Genomic DNA, 16,947 nt, shown 5'->3' with positions numbered 1-16,947 from the left:
TGTTTTTTACGTGCTCGTACTTCAGTACTCGGCAGTCCCATTCAGTGAACTTGTGTGGCCTACTGAGCTGAGCAATACTGTTGTTGTCTGTGTGCAGTAGTGGCTTTAAATGTAGATCAAGTTCAGCTTCTCATTAGTTCCTATATGAAACTCCACTCTATCAGGTAACACTGGCTTATTCTTATTCTAAGTCTTATTGTTGCACATGAATTACCCTTGTTTGCTAATTTAGGAATCTTATCAGGTCAGTTCACCCGGATCACAATGACAAAAATTATGGCTGGTAATATGAGGTCGAAAATTGTTCAATGAAAAATGTATACAGTGACGTCTGTGGATCATTGAAGGTAATTGGGAGAGAGACATTGCTGTTGAAATGTCATTTCAGTGCTGTGTGCACCACGTATAAAATTCACCTCCATTGTACTGAGATGGGAGCAAAAGTAAGGCTGTGTATTGTTTGATCATTTTTGATACGATATGTATTAATTATGATTTGAATCTGCATTAATACATTTTTCTTTGCTCACTTTGGGGCTGTACTCCACAAAAGGCTGTAAATCACACATATGAAGTGTTGGAGAATTTGGGGAGTCATAAAAGGTTTAGGGGTGTAATAGAATTTATGGTAATGGGTCTAATAATTGTTTGTTGTAGAGAAGGCCTCAGGCTCTCCTACAGCCCTGTGATTATGTTGTTATGGGTCAACAGGAGCCAGCTGTCTGAATTTGTAGATAAGGTGTGCCTTGGGAGTAATCTGTTGAACTCTTTCTGTTCTGATTAGGTTACACACACTGATGTATCTCTAAGTTCTGTGTTGGCTGTGCCCTGTGTACAGGCTGCCGCATTGTTTCTCTGTTGACAGATTTGTTTGTAATACACATATATTCAAGTAACACCAAGTGGGGCCCATCGAGTTATTCCTTTAATCAATTAATTAATTAATCAAGTATTATGGCCTTATTAAGTTGACATTGCTAATGTCTTAGAAGAAAAATGCTTAAACATTAGAGTTTGCATTTTTGTAATCAATAGCAAATAAATTCAAGTTCTCTCACAAAGAGCAACAGCTGTTGGATATGTTTGTTATAGATCTTTTTAATTCAAGTGTTGCAGCAATATTACTGCTTTCTGGCACACATACTAGTGTCTGGCCTTCAAACTGTGATTAATATGTGAATACTGCTAAAGCACAATTAGTCATAGATTGTCTATACTGCCAAACCCACTATAACTATAAACCCACACAATTTATGGATTTATTTTCATTCCTCTTGGGGGTGAATAATGTTGCTCTTGTAGTCTCGTGGAGGCAAACAATATCATTGTATGATTAATCAGCAGTTTAGAATGTCTTGATTTGTAGTTTCACTGGTGGAAGACAAATGCTGAGTGTCAGTGTGTCACTTTCTTAACATAGCACTGTTGCGTGTCTTGTTTGATATAATTATCAAACACTTGAGATGATCAGCAGGTTCCAATCCTTTGACTCATAAATTCATCACTCAGCGTTGGTTCCAGGTCTGTGAGCTGTGGCACGCAATCTAGTCTGAGGAGAGAGTGAACCAAAAACACCACCACCACCACCTCAGCACACACAAACAATCATACCTATTATGTGACTGTTGTTGTCTCTCCCATTCTCCCGTTGCCTGAGGCTAATCATGTCTTCTCATGCTCCATGGCAAATCAGAACAAGGACTTACACTGCAATACACCTATTTACAGTTTATTCCCCCTCAGGACAGCACACTGGTTGTTTGTCACTCACATTGTGACTCAGGATGTATGGTATGTCTCATTCAAAGAAAAAAAAAAACAGAGACAGTAACACATACTGAATGCGTAGTGTGAGTAACTGTGAACTCTCACAGCACAAAAAATACAACTCATCCAAAATAATAACATATAGACAATTTATAGACAAGATGGTAAATAAAGGACAAAAACCTGACCAAAAAAAGTTACTAACAATATGAAAACAAATATTTCCCATTATGCACTGGTTAACACAATGGACATGCAAAGTTTAAGGATTTTGTTTAACTTCTAAGAACAAATTCTGTTGTGTATTACATAGCCTATTATAAACAGTGCTGCATTAATATCAGGGTATTTGAAGATTGGTTGTGAGGCTGTGGAGGCAGTGAGTGAAACTGTCCTTCTGCTGTACACTTGCACTGCCACCTTGTGGCCATTCACCAACTACATGGCCTGAATTCCCACTCAAACTATACAGGACATAACGTCAAACAATCCTCCTGTAGAATCCCACACAGTTGAATTACACCTTGGGTTTTATCTTCATAGCTCTGGTCCTCGGTTCTATTGTTATATTATACTCACCAAAATTAACTCCTGAGATCTGGGAACGTGGTGACATCACTAAAACTAGGGCAATGACACAAGTCGATCAGACAGGTTGTAAACAAACCTAAAAGGTTAGCCAATAGACACTTACTTGGAAGAGAAAACAAAAGCAAATGATCAAATTATTACCCAGATTGCTCATTGTAAACATAAATCACCCATAACTTACCAATGTCATGCTTCAACTTTACTGTACTTACCTTGGCTGTGCGCAGTTTTCCTGTGAAATGAGGAATTATTACTGACTTTCAGCTGCTTGTTAGCTGCAACCAGCAGCTCTATAGCTCGGTACACATACATTTCCCCACCCTTTGGCGGCCACAGTTTTCGCCCTAGGAGGCTGAAATTTGGCATGGAGGTTAAGTGTTTTGTGTGTGAAGGTATGTTAATGCAAGTTGACGTAAAAGAGGCGTGGCAGTGGGAGTGGCCTATAGCAAAAAGGCACATAACTTCCAAATGAATTCACAGACTTGCACAAGATTTTGTAGAAAGGTTGGTCATGAGCCAAAGGACAGCTGATTAACTCTTCATGCAAATAATTGGTAAAAAGGGGGTGTAGCAATGGGCGTGGTCTGTAACAAAAAGGGACAGAACTTCTAAACGGATTCACGGAACATGGCCAAATTTTGTAGAAAGACACACACACACACACACACACACACACACACACACACACACACACACACACACACACACAGATAGACAGACATACACATATACACACAGACACTTTCATTAGTAATGGTTTGGCCGGCCCCTATACTTTAGCCACGTCATAACTCATTCATAACTCATACATAACAAAGAGTAGTTTTTCTTTCTTCGGCCAAATATACAGTATAAAAGGAATTTCACTTTCAAACAAGTACACAGTATTTTGCATAATGCATGTACAAGTAGCTGCATTAATGCATATGGTGGCAGCTATTGCGAATTTGCGCTTGTTTACAACCTGTGTTGTCTCACCGCTTGTGTTTTTTGCCCCGTTGGACGCCTTTTTAAAGAAGCTTCCGCATTCTGAGATGTTAGCAAGCTCTTTAGTGAGTTCAATGTTCTCATAAATGATTAATCCGATGGCTGCAGTTACGAAAATAAAACCCAAGTTGCAATGAACTGTAGTTTTCCTCACATATTTTTTTTACAGTTTGCCTGAAATTTGCTTTTCAGTTACATTATTTGAAATGTTTATGATATGGAACTTGCTGTGTTTGTGGCTAGCAGTGAACCACCCACAACACTAGCTGTCAAGGTGAGGCCAGTGGCTACAGAGCACAAAAGCCACAGCACCAGCTATGGTATGAACAGTCAAACACAAAATAACCAAAGACAGCAGACAAGACTCCAAAATAACATCAGTGTTGCTTTGTGTACACACAGTAGTGGTGCTTGCCCTCTGCTTTTTTCAGCACCTTTACAAATGCAGGTTACCACTGCCTCTGGTGAGGAAAGGGGGAAGGGCTAAATACACTTTCTGTCTTAAATGTGTTTTTCTTTGGATTTAAGACCTAGGATACAATGTTTGACAAGAATTTAAAAACTGTCCTAAAGGCAGGTTATGAAGATGTCAATTACATCCATATCGTCGATCATCCAGGAGACTAATTTCTTGAGATCAGATCATCCAGAGGTTAGCATGTTACAGTACCATCTGCATGGCTGAGACCTGCAGGTGAGGCTCTTTGGCATCTTGTCAACATGTTTTCTTTGTCCTTAGCAGATCTGATGTCATCTCTTTAAAAGGCTGTTAATAGCTTTGATTTCATCAGTTGACAGAGGAGAAAGATTGTAGCCTCTCAGCTCAGGTTTTCCTGCAAACAAACAAAAAGACACACATCATAGTCACCTTTCAGAAGACGCCTGGGAGGAAATTCAATCTAGTGACAAACCAGTTTTGACTTCTAAGGACATATTGTTCACAAAATAGTAGCAACTGAAATGTTTCCACTTGCATTGGATTTGATTGTGACTGAGACCTTTTTCCAAAAATAACATTAAGGATTTTCCCTTTTTAACTGCTTTACCAGAAGAAGAATTATTGAGTTGAAACCCCTCCCTGTTTATTCCTCCAAGTCTAGAGCTATCTTACTGAACCCAGACTGGGCTCGGTTTCCACTCCCTCTTCCAACAACTGAACCACTGGGAGACATTCAGAGTTTAACGACACATCAGCATCTATCGGCGATCTATCAGAAAACTGTATTTTCAGTACAAACACAAGTTACTGGTGACAAGCCACTCTTCCAGTGTAGGCTGCAGATATATTTCAGACATGATGACAGTGGTTCTCTACTTGTTTTTCCTCTCAGCTTTCACAGGCCCAAAGTGTCAGGAATGTCCAAGTGAATACAAAGCATAAATTAGCTAAATGTTGCAAGTGGCCAACTGAACAGCCAAAATACTCTTCATACCTTGCATCTCATTGAGACGATTGACTTTTGCTTTCAGTCCTTTGCGAAGGTCGTTTATCTCCTTGTCCAGCTGCTCTTGGTCTACAGATGAGAAACAAATATCAAAGAGTTTAGGATGATCTCATATGGAGCTACAATATGTGTACAACAAATCTATTTATATTCAAATTTATAGTGGAAATCTATCCAATACATTTAGATTTTATTAACTGGAATTTTTTACCTCTCTGAATCATCTCTCTTGTCTTCACTTTGGGAAATTTGATGAACATGCTTCCAAAGCAAACCTTCACTTTCTCTGCAAATGACAGCAGTGTTTAGTATCATTTCGAGTACAGCGACGTCAACAACCAGTATGACAACTATACGCCTGACTCATATCCAAATACTAAACTGTTGTATCCACTGTGAAATCACTGGGAGAATTGTTTTCATAACCTAAGCCAATGTGTCCATGATATTACTGTTTGAATGTTTGAGCAAAGATGTGTTGTTACCACTGTGACTGAAACAGAACACACTGAAACGGCCACATTGCCAACATTCTGTCATGAAGGGTCACCCACCTGAATCTGACATTTCATGTTTCAGTGCATTCAGTGCCTCTCTGTTCCTGTTTCTCTTTGTGTCCAGGTCCACTATCTGAAACAACAGAGAACATTAGTTCTCAACATTACACATTAAGTGATGCTGCAACATCGCTTTGCTTCTTCATTATGGAATGTGAAAAGGTAAAGACAAGCTAATATCAAATTTCAACTATTTGGATTGGTGAGTAAAACATAATTAGAGTCATAGACAACAGCCATGTTTAACAGGTATACATAAGTTTTAGAATATAAATATGCAATATCATAGTGTTTCAGGGGGAAAAATCACTGTAATATTGCCATGGGGACTGTGTCAGCTTGCATTATTTTAAATGTCTGTTACTATTGTATATCACTGCAATATACTGAATGACCATCAATAGAAACTCATGTACTGCACATCATAGTACAATACAACATTCCTGTATTAAATATCACCTTAATGAAGAACTGTGTCAACTTTGAGGCTGTAGCTTGCGATGCATTTTATTCTATGGTGTTTCTGGTATTCGTGCTGCTTCATATTAAGTAACTGAGGTGGACAAATTATTAGAAACAGTTTCAATGTAATGCAGTCCAAGAAAGTTTCAAGCCCCATTTCCAGGTTAGCTTCTGTTACACCAGCTTCCATTGCTCCAAGTAATGTCATTTCTCACTAATGGCTTCTTTCATCAAACTTTCTGTAAAACTAAAATAGAATTCTGTGGCTTTCTGCCCATATTCTGAGCTAAATATGCATCTACTGCTGTACTGGTTAATTTGAACAACTGTTGTTGTCAACAGCAGGTCAACCCAAACAGCTGTCTACAAACCATTCATAGAGTTGGGACTCACTTTTTTCGACATTATATCCTTGTCTTCAACACAACACTCAACCAGAGTAGTAAAATAGGTAGCACCCAGTCCCAGCTGTCAGATCTCTACACCCAGAAGGTATAACACCCAGCACCCTTCACACCCCTTCATTACTCATTCCGCATGTAATTTGCATTTTTCTATTTATTGTACAGCCATTCTTACCATATTTTTTCTGTTATTACCAATTTGATCAATATGTTTTCTTACTTGTGAGCCATATCAAGGACACATTCCAATCGCTTTGTAATTGTCAATAAAGGTTATCTGATTCTGATTCACAGAGCTTGTGTGGCTGAGGCTCGAGGGGCATGTTTGTTAAATGCTAAGAAAATAATTGTCTTTTTATATTTGTTTAATGACGAAGTACTTTTTCTATCCAGTATAATAGCAGTTCACTATACATAGATATGGTACCGAGCTATGTTAGAATATGGACAGTATTATGTCTCAGATTGCAGAGATTGCCTTCCGTGAGAAATTCCATTTTCTGGCTGAGGCTAGTTGAACAGAGGTTAGCCTACAGCCTCAAAAACACGAAAACAACTAAATAGTAACGTTAGCTAGTCTTCATTAAAAACTGAACATTTTAAGCAAGTTAACGTTAGTATTAACTTACTTGCTTAACGTTATTTTTACAGTATCTACTGTTGGGCTGTAGTGCTTTGTTTAATGTCTTATGTTCTTATGGTCAGTGCATGTCGTAATTTTAATGTTTTCAACACAGATCCCATACACGATAAAGTCAATAAACTGGAAATGTAGCTAAAATAGACTGGCTGTGAACCACGACTACACAATTTAGCTAGTTAGCTTGTTGCTAACATTCTCAATTCCAGTTCCGTTAACGTGAGCTGATACATCGATCCTGGTGGCCGTGCTCTGCACATTATTAAGAGCTTATTGTTAGTGGCTACTCTTGTAAATCTTTAGTTACCTGTTGTTTAGCGGCGAGGACATCCTCAGCTGCCTCCTCAACTTCTGTCAAATAATCCAAAACACGCTGGGATACAGCGTCCATGGTAGCTGTGTCGCTATGAAAACACGTCCGGTCTGAAACAACGACTGGAAACAGAAAGGACTGCCAGGGAGCCGCACAATAATAATTCCTCAAACACTCCCTATGTAGACGTGTCTTCCATGAGTTTATTTGGATTTATTAGAACAAACACTCCCCTACATGGATTTATGGTTTTGAAATTGACCATTTAAGCATCTAAGGAAGATATACCAGCGAGACTAGGCCTACTGTACAGAAGTACTTCTTTGACATCATTAAAAAAAATGAAAACCATTAAAACCTGGCAAATCTGCAGACCTAATTGTGAATTTGTTTGCTCAGTATTTTAGCAACTTAGTTTCTCTGCCACTTACATTTTGTGAAGTGGACATTTTTGGACACATTTACTCAATATGTAATTTAGAAAGGTGTAGGCTACACAAAGCACTTTGAAAGTTTCTGTCTCCTTAATGCAGCCTTCAAAATATCATTCTGTGTATCCCAAAGTGCAGTTATCTAATAACACACACGTTTGTTTCACTGTCCCCATGGAGGACAGTCATTGACAAAATTCTTTCCCTATCCCCTTATCCTAACCTTAACTATCACAACTGGCTAACCTTAACCCTTACCCTAACCTTAACCTAATCATAACCTGTACCCTAAAACCAAGTCTTAACCCTCAAAAAGCAGTCTCTACCCATGGGGGCCTCAATTTTTGTCCCCACAGTGACACAAGTCCCCATGAGTTAGTGTGCATTCAGGTTAAAGTCCCCACCAGGATATAAGAACATGAAACACACAAACACACACACAAATATCCATATACTGTATATTACTGCCATGAATGTTCACCTCCACCCCTCAGATTTCCCTTGCAAAAAACATATAGGCTAATATCACATGAAACAGCTTTTCACGTAATAAATTCACATGTAGGCACATGGTTTTCGGAAATATATTTCACATATGAAAACATAAATTTCAAGTAATTTTTTGAAAAATTTGTTTTATTTAATTGGCATTTCCCCCCTAGTACGATCAGGTCATCAGGTTTAATTGTGAGGATGGTGTGTTTCTGCTAATGTGTGGTATGTAGTTTATGTGTCTGCTGGGTCCTGGATGCTTTATACAGCCATCACAGACAATCAGTCATTTAATATTGACAGGTGTAATTATTCATATGAATAATTACACCTGTCAATTATAATTGTTTTGTAAACTTTAATAACTTTTATGCACTTATTTTGTTGACAAACCAAAACAGAACCACTAGTAAAACTAGCGGTGTGTTGAAACATCTTGCATACAAATATATGTGCTGGCAAAGGCTTACTGGGTTGATTTTAATCATAAACTTAAAAAAAAAACTTATATAAATATCCACATGCTCATAAGATTTATGTATGATCAATAATGCATGTAAACATCCACTGTTGCATTAAATGGGACCTATTATGTTTTCCTTATTTTCTGTCATATATATAATGTTACAATGTCGGATGTTCATATTAAACATGGCCAAAGTTTCAAATAATGAGGTAAATATATGTAAAAGTAATCCCTGTGAGCAAAAAGCTCAGGCTTCAGACTGCTCTGAATACTAGATTTCCAATAGTCATCTCCTCATGATCTGCTGTAGGCACAGCACGCCCATGAAGTACAGGGACCACTCTGTTCAGGACTGCTCTTCAAGTTTTTGGAGATTGTTCAGTATGTCACGCAGAAAGTGCTTTTTCGGTTGTGAAGGAAAGTTAGTTAGTTTCTTGATAGACAGATCAAATCAAATCAAGTTAATTTATAAAGCACATTTAAAAACAACCAAAGTTGACCAAAGTGCTGGTTTTACTTGTTGCTAAAGTAACCACTAACCATTGTAAACTATAGCTGCCGTTAGCTAGTTAGGCGTGCAGCTAGCGGTCCTATTAGCTAGCTGACTCTTTCCGGACTGGAAGCTCGGAGCAGTGGGGGAGTGTTAAGCTAATAGGATTGCTAGTTGCACAGCAAACTGACCTAACTAGCTAACGGCAGCCACAGTTAGCAGCAGTTAGTGGTTACTTTAAAGCTATTTGTCCATCAGGAAACTCCGTAAATCACAGAGAGTTGAGGCAGAGCAGCCGGAGGACATCAGAGGGAAACCAGAAAATATTTTTTCCAGAAAATATGATCCAGTTTCACCAAAATCAGTGAATAAAGTTTAAAAGTCTCCACTCCGGCGGCTTCTATAGTTTTTCCAACCTAATTCTTGTCTCATTTGTGGTCTGCTAAACCAACCTGTTCTCATTCCCAGGGCGTCAAATATCGACCAAAACCTTGGTATTTGATGCCCTGGGAATGAGAACGGGCTGGATAAACATTCAATTCATCAAATTCAGTACCCCATATTGCTATTTTCCAAGCTAATTTACTGTAGCTGTCATATGCCGTCGAGCACACCAGCAAGAGGTGTTCATCTCACAAGCACTTGGTGCTGCCCCTGAGTAGGCTTCATGGAAGCTGGCCAATCAGAAGAAAGTGGGCTTTTAGAGAGGGGGCCTTAAAGAGACAGGAGCTAAAATGGCTAGTTTCAGACAGAGGATGAACTGAGGGGCTGCATAAAGGGCCAGTATAAGATAAATAAGGACTTTTTTGAACTATGAATCATGCAATGCTACTCCAGTGGAGTCCCAGAATAAAAAATATTGAGCTGGAAATGAGCATAATAGGTCCCCTTTAACTTATTTGACAGCATTGGATTAAACACAATAATGTAACTATAACGAGCAGAGAACAAAAAAATCTGCAAAACATAACATCCCCTATAGTGAAAAAATACATTTACAATCTTGCTACACTTTCTGTCAACCTGTTCAAATAAGGAAAAATCACTGAAAATATCCATTCATAATAAAATGGCATACAGATACAGACTTACAGTACTCAAGTTACTGTTATGTAACAAATTCAACCTGTTTCAGTCTGTTTGGTTTGTTTATAGGATAATTTTTGGACCCAGGTAAATTGTCCATTGTTGCAGTGACAGCATCTGGTTTTATTTCCTGTTCCTTGAGCTCAGCTGTTCTCCTCCTCTCAGTTCCTCCTCTTCTACACTCAGAACCATTCTGTCTTTTATCTGATGCACCTTGTTGTCTTTCTACTCCACCTCTTCTCTGCTCTGAGCCACTCCTCTTCCTAAACCCTCCTGTCCTGTAGTCCAACACATCCCTGCATGCTCCCAAGCGGTCCCTCACAGCCCCGACACTAGAGTCTCTGGCAGTGGAATGAGGCTTCGTGTTAATACCTTGAACAAGGTTGCGGATGTTGCCTGAGGCTTGCATTCTCCTCAGGTGGCTGTTGGTCCTCACAGGGCTGCTGAACCTCTGAGCTCGGGATGCTGAGCTCCTGTCTGAGGAGTGCACCCGGCTCTCGCTGTAGCTCCTTTTGGGGAGCGATGTGGGGCCCCTGCACTCCAGCATGGGACTCAGTCTGGACTGACGGGAGTGGCTGTGGGAGGAGCGGCAGCACGACGTGCTACAGGTGGAGTAGCGGATACGGCAGAGAGTGCAGGCACAGCCAGAGAGCAGGGCAGTGTGACTGGCCAGAGAGGAGAGGAAGGTGAGGGGGAAGGCACGCTGACACTGGAGGATACACTTTGGAGAGCTGAGACGTGACGAGGCAGCAGAAGGTGACCTGTGGCAGCTGGATATAACATCTGACCCTGCGGACTTCCCACTCTCCTCCTGGACACTCTGAATCTGGCGCCACTCCAGCTGCAGCAGTCTCTCCAGGTACCTTTCCAAAGGGCCAACAGGCCTTGGCCGAGGGGCACCCCGGCCCTCCATGTTGTAGAAGACAGCCAGCTGACTGAGGCTCCAGGAGTTAAAAGGTGGAGGGAGGAAGTCTGGGAAGTCAAACCCACCATGGTGGCGTCCTCTGGGCCTGTGGCTGCGAGAGGAGCAGTCTTCAGGCTCGAGGACCTCAGGCCTTAGTTCGAGCTGTGGAGGAACCTGGCCAGAGGGCGACACAGGAAGTCTCTCTGACTCAGACAAGTCAGTGTCACTGTCACCTTCTCCATGGCCACTCAGACTTCCTACCTCTGGGTTTGGTGACAGTCTCTCCAGCAGATCAGGACTTGAATCAGACAGGCGGTGGCAGGGAAAGGCTGGTGTGCGTCTGCTCCCTCTGAAACCTGTGTGCTTGTGTTCTCTGCGGCTGTAGTGCTGAGCAGCGAGCTGCACCTTTGGCTCCCTCCTGTCCTCTGCAGGGGACAGTGGATGGGATTTTGACTCTGAGGTTCCCTGAGTACTAGAGGGAAAAGTACATTATATTATCTTCGCATCGAGGCAGCGCAGAATGGCTTGAAATTTGCACAAACATCTCACCTGTGTTGAGAAGCATTGCGTTTGGTCGAGGGGGCGTTAGCCTTGTGCTTTCTTCTTTGCTGCAGCCTCTGTGATTACAGAGACACTATTAAGACTGCACACATGTTCTACTTATCAATAATACATGTTTATTCTTTAAACACATCATTACTTCACACTAATGCTACAACTTTTTCATTGTCGATTAATCTGACAATCTTTTTGTTTTATTAATCGATGAATCGCTTCATCTATGAATAGTCTGAAAATTGTGAAAAATGCCCATCGCAATTTCCCAGAGCTCAAGGTGACATCGTCAAATGACTTGTTTTGTCCTACCCAAAGTTCAAAATCCAAACATATTCAATTTAGAGTGAAATAAAACCATGAAAATCACACATCTGAGAAGCTCTAATCAGCAAATGTTTGGCAAACAGCAAATTTCTGCTTGAATACCAGATATAATATATAATAATCAATTATCAAAATGGTTGGCAATTAATTTTCAGTGATTGTCTAATCGATTTATTGACTCTTCGTTTCAGTTCTTCACAATTACCTTCTCATTATTATTTTCTTGACTTGGGACCGTGCACTGCGGATGCTGTGACTTCCTTTGTGACTGCCGCCTACCCATTTTGTTGCTTGAAAAAAGAGAAAAAATATTAAATATTAAACATAACCAATTACTCCAATAACACTGCAATATAGAACCAATAATATATCCCGTGACACTGTTTGCAGTGCCGACATGACGGCTGTCTTTGGTAATTACACATATGAAGCACAAATGCACAGCGTTCAGAGATCAAAGTGCGGATACTCGAACAACAAGAATCTCCGCGTGCAACTGGAAAAAGCGTTACGGAGACACTAGAGCATCTCTGTCTCCACCATTTCTTACTGAATAAAAAATAATATCTCACGCTACCTGGCCACATTAGGCCTGTTGTTCATCCACAACGCCTTCTTCTTCCATTCCCTCTCCCTGATGGAGATCCTCTCCAGGCATTGTTGTGGCACTCGCTCCTGCAGCACTGTGCCCATCCCAGCTTACAGAAGGCACCAATGAAAAGGGCGAGTGGGCTGTTCACGCGAAACACGGTGGTGTGATCATAATGAGTGTGGGCCGAAACGATCGAAAAGCTCCCCTTTCTTATAAAAATATCTCGGTGTGACTAACGCTTCAGCTGCCGTCCAAAAGGCGCAGTGCGGGTCCGTACATGATGCTCTACCTGTTCATCTTACAGGGATGCGAGGACGAGCGGTAATGATGAGAATAAACAGATCAAATAACAGCCTGTCAATTCATATATTTACACATAGGTATGGACATGTAGGCAGATTATGAGTATGTGTGTTTTTGTGCATGTGCTGTATGTAGCTACACAGGCTATAGAACAAGTGAAATAAGTAGGTTAATACAAATTTCAGGAAAAAAATATCAGAACGTTATTCTTATTATTCTTAGGCCTGATTTTCTTTCATTTATTGTTACTTTCAATGGTGGAAGAAGTACTCGGATCTTTTTCTTAAGTAAAAGTAGCAATACCACAGTGTAGAAATACTCTGTTACATGTAAAAGTCCTACATTCAAAATTTTACTTAAGTTAAAGTACAAAAGTTTTATCATCAAAATATACTTAAAGTAGGCAGCTGCCATACCTTGGAATCAGGTTTGTTTTTAAATAAATAAATAAAAAAGTTTTGTTTTTCTTTTTATAATAATTTGCAATCATAAGTCAATACTCTTACTCTAGGATGTTTTATTTGTTTTCCAGTCCAGAAAAGCAACCCTACATCATTTTTGAACCACAACTGTGCAATTGGGCTCTAAAAATACTAAAAATTACTTTGGGCCCTCTGCAGTCTACTCAGTGGTCAGACTTAATAGGTTTAAACTGGGATTTGCCTGTCCACAGTATGTTCAGCTGCTGTTCTGTGATCTAATTCCAATAGTGCTAACCCTGGACTAACCTACTATTTCTATTTTGAAGTTTTAAGAATAGCTTTGCTAAAGCAACATGCCTGTTAATTCCAACTTGTTAGAGGCATTATTGTGCACTTGACACTGAAACAGGAACCTGTTTCTATTTAAATCTGCACAGATTTTAAATGCTTAGCTTCCAATTTCTCTTACCAAAGACTGCTGATTTCTTATATTCTTATTTTGCTCAGAGGATCTTTGTCTCTTTCTGCCCTTTTACTTCTCAGTCTGGTTGAACCATTATACATTGTTTTCTTCTCCATTTACAAAACATTACTTTTTTTTGCAAACCCTTCATACAAAATAACATATATTTGTAAAGAGGACTTTCTACAACCTAAAAGCATGAGAGAGCCATCAACACATATGCCTTGCCAGTCATCAGATACCCCACTGGTATAATAAACTGGTCAAAGGAGGAGACAGAGACCACTGATATCAAGACAAGAAGCTCTTCACAATGCATGGAGGGTTTCACCCCAAATTCAGCACCCTGAGACTGTACACTAAGCGGAACAAGGGAGGAGCAGTCTTGAAAAGGTTATAAAGCCATTTCTAAAGCTTTGCGACTCCAGCGAACCACAGTGAGAGCCATTATCCACAAATGGCGAAAACATGGAACAGTGGTGAACCTTCCTAGGAGTGTCCGGCCAACCAAAATTACCCCAAGAGCGCAGCGACAACTCATCCAAGAGGTCACAAAAGACCCCACAACAACATCCAAAGAACTGCAGGCCTCACTTGCCTCAGTTAAGATCAAGACGAAAACCACTGCTGAGCAAAAAGAACATTAAGGCTCGTCTCATTTTTGCCAGAAAACATCTTGATGATTCCCAAAACTTTTCGGAAAATACTTTGTGGAATGATGAGACAAAAGTTTAACCTTTTGGCAGGTGTGTGTCCCATTACATCTGGGGATGTTTTGGTGCTTAAGGACCTGGAAGATTTGCTGTGATAAATGGAACCATGAATTCTGCTGTCTACCAAAAACTCCTAAAGGAGAATGTCCGGCTACCTGTTCCTGACCTCAAGCTGAAGCGAACTTGGGTTCTGCAGCAGGACAATGATCCAAAACACACCAGCAAGTCCACCTCTGAATGGCTAAAGAAGAACAAAATGAAGACTGAATGACCTGAATCCTATTGAGATGCTGTGGCATGACCTTAAAAAGGCAGTTCATGCTCGAAAACCCTCCAATGTGGCTGAATTACAACAATTCTGCAAAGATGAGTGGGCCAAAATTCCTCCACAGCGCTGTAAAAGACTCATTGCAAGTTATCGCAAACGCTTGATTGCAGTTGTTGCTGCTAAGGGTGGCCCAACCAGTTATTAGGTTTAGGGGGCAATCACTATTTCACACAGGGCCATGTAGGTTTGGATTTTGTTTTCCCTTAATAATAACAACCTTCATTTAAAAACTGCATTTTGTGTTTACTTGTGTTATCTTTGACTAATATTTATATTTGTTTGATGATCTGAAACATTTAAGTGTGGCAAAAAAATAAGAAATCAGGAAGGGGGCAAACACTTTTTCACACCATTGTATAGTGTATGGGAGCAGCAAACAGGTGAGCCATCTCACTTCCTTCTTATTTCTGCTGAGAGTTCCACGTGTGCAGTACCGATCGGGCACAATGTTTTTGGATGCAGCGACACTGCCAATCATATCTTTCACAAATCAACGTTTTCTCATGTGAGCTTTTCAAAACATCTGGCTACTGACAGTCACAAGTAGGAAGTGCTCTACTGAAAATATGTCTCTGTCAACCCCTAAAGGACATTTGACAATGAAAACCATCAGTTTAACCCTGCCTAGACTGGCAAGTATTGGTTTATTTTACCGCCATCTCCAAACGCCTGCTATTTTTTATTACATTCATTTGCATTTGGCATTACCAAAAACTTAAAAAAAAAGGTTTTAAATAGGCTGCTGAAAATGTCTGGCCCATCTACATTTCCTGGTTTTAAAATGCCTAGTGTACAGGAACATCTGCCATGAATATCTGCTGGAAGTCCCAAGGTCAAAATGGAAGATACCTCCTAAGGTCGTTGAGAAGGATCGAGCTAAGATCCTGTGGGACTTCCAGATCCAGACTGACAAACTGGTGATGACTAACCAACCTGACATTGTGTTGATTGACAAACAGCAGACGAAGGCAGTGGTGATACATGTAGCAATCCCAAGCGAGAGCAAGAAGAAGGAACACTAGAAAAGATGTGGAGTATATAACAGTTATATGTCTGTAGTCTCATTTGATGCTGGATTATAAACCTTCAAACATGCAACAAGGTCATGGTTCAAAGGTCAGTATCTCAAAGCAGGAGCCAAGAAGAATCTTCATACTGACATATCTTACTCTCCAGGTCGCAGCCTTTCCAACGATGTATCTGGTTTAGCTCCAATACAGTATATGAAATTAAGCTGCCTTTTTTTTTCAGCCAGAAACAGGAATCAAATGCGCCAAGTCCACTCACAATTCCCTACTTACGCGTAGCAGCATCCATAGCAACTGCTATAGCAACGATCTGAGACCTGAGAGAATCTTTGTAATAACTAACAAAACTAAGGAGCACATAAGGAGCAAATAAAATGCACATTTCAAGCTACAAATGTTATCAAAACGCAATTTAATGCAGAAACTATCTTAAAATACTCGGCAGAAGTGTGTAAAGGAGGTGCTGCTGCTGGCCATCCTGGCCCGAGTGTCTGTGTTGGCGGAGGGGAAGATCATATTTGACAGACACAACAATACAAATCCGTCTACCAGACACCCACATAAATAGGCTCAGCCCATCATCCATGATTTAATACTGCTCCTCATCATCACAACAAATGCTTGCTAGTACATAATGTTAGAAAACTACAAAAATACAGTGCGCCTTTATGACAACGGTAATTTACTCACCATTAGTAGGACACTTGAGTGATATTTATGGATGGAGGATGTCCATAACGACAAAAGGACAAAGCCAACCACGACAAACTCTTCTGACTAAAACCCCTGACGGACACCATCAAGAATGCATGGAAGACATTTTATCATCCCCACAGAGACGTGGCTGTAGATGAAAGAATGGTCGCCTCAAAGGCTAAAACTGGGATGACGCAGTACATGAAGGCAAAACCCACAAAGTGGGGATTCAAGCTGTTTGTCTTGGCTGACTCAAGGAATGGCTACACAGTGAAATTTTTCATTTACACCGGGAAAAGCAACATCCCCTCTGGACAGGGCCTGTCCTATGATGTTGTGATGTCCCTGGTGCACCCAGGTTACCATGGCACAGGCTACCACAGTTACATGGACAATTTTTATTCCAGTCCCAAGCTTCAGGGCTCTCCATGAGCAAAGATTTGCTGCCTGTGGGACCTATAGGGAGAACTGCAAGGACTGCCCTA

At 40.5% G+C, this 16,947-nt stretch overlaps 2 protein-coding genes across 2 annotated transcripts; both read right to left on the bottom strand.

Moving 5' to 3' along the window:
- Positions 1-1,713: 1,713 nt before the first annotated feature.
- pdrg1 (p53 and DNA-damage regulated 1) lies at positions 1,714-7,322 on the bottom strand. The gene is made up of 5 exons (XM_044171593.1): positions 7,161-7,322; positions 5,345-5,420; positions 5,002-5,076; positions 4,779-4,859; positions 1,714-4,178 (listed from the first exon to the last, which is right to left on the bottom strand). The coding sequence occupies exons 1-5, from the start codon at positions 7,242-7,244 to the stop codon at positions 4,096-4,098; spliced, it is 399 nt and encodes a 132-aa protein (XP_044027528.1). The 5' UTR covers positions 7,245-7,322; the 3' UTR covers positions 1,714-4,095.
- A 721-nt stretch (positions 7,323-8,043) lies between these two features.
- LOC122864274 lies at positions 8,044-12,810 on the bottom strand. The gene is made up of 4 exons (XM_044171576.1): positions 12,495-12,810; positions 12,123-12,207; positions 11,585-11,652; positions 8,044-11,507 (listed from the first exon to the last, which is right to left on the bottom strand). The coding sequence occupies exons 1-4, from the start codon at positions 12,608-12,610 to the stop codon at positions 10,154-10,156; spliced, it is 1,623 nt and encodes a 540-aa protein (XP_044027511.1). The 5' UTR covers positions 12,611-12,810; the 3' UTR covers positions 8,044-10,153.
- Between the last annotated feature and the right edge of the window lie 4,137 nt (positions 12,811-16,947).

The sequence above is a fragment of the Siniperca chuatsi genome, linkage group LG2 (genome assembly GCF_020085105.1).
Source record: "Siniperca chuatsi isolate FFG_IHB_CAS linkage group LG2, ASM2008510v1, whole genome shotgun sequence".
NCBI classification, from domain to species: domain Eukaryota; kingdom Metazoa; phylum Chordata; class Actinopteri; order Centrarchiformes; family Sinipercidae; genus Siniperca; species Siniperca chuatsi.
This window is presented reverse-complemented; position numbering and strand designations above follow the sequence as displayed.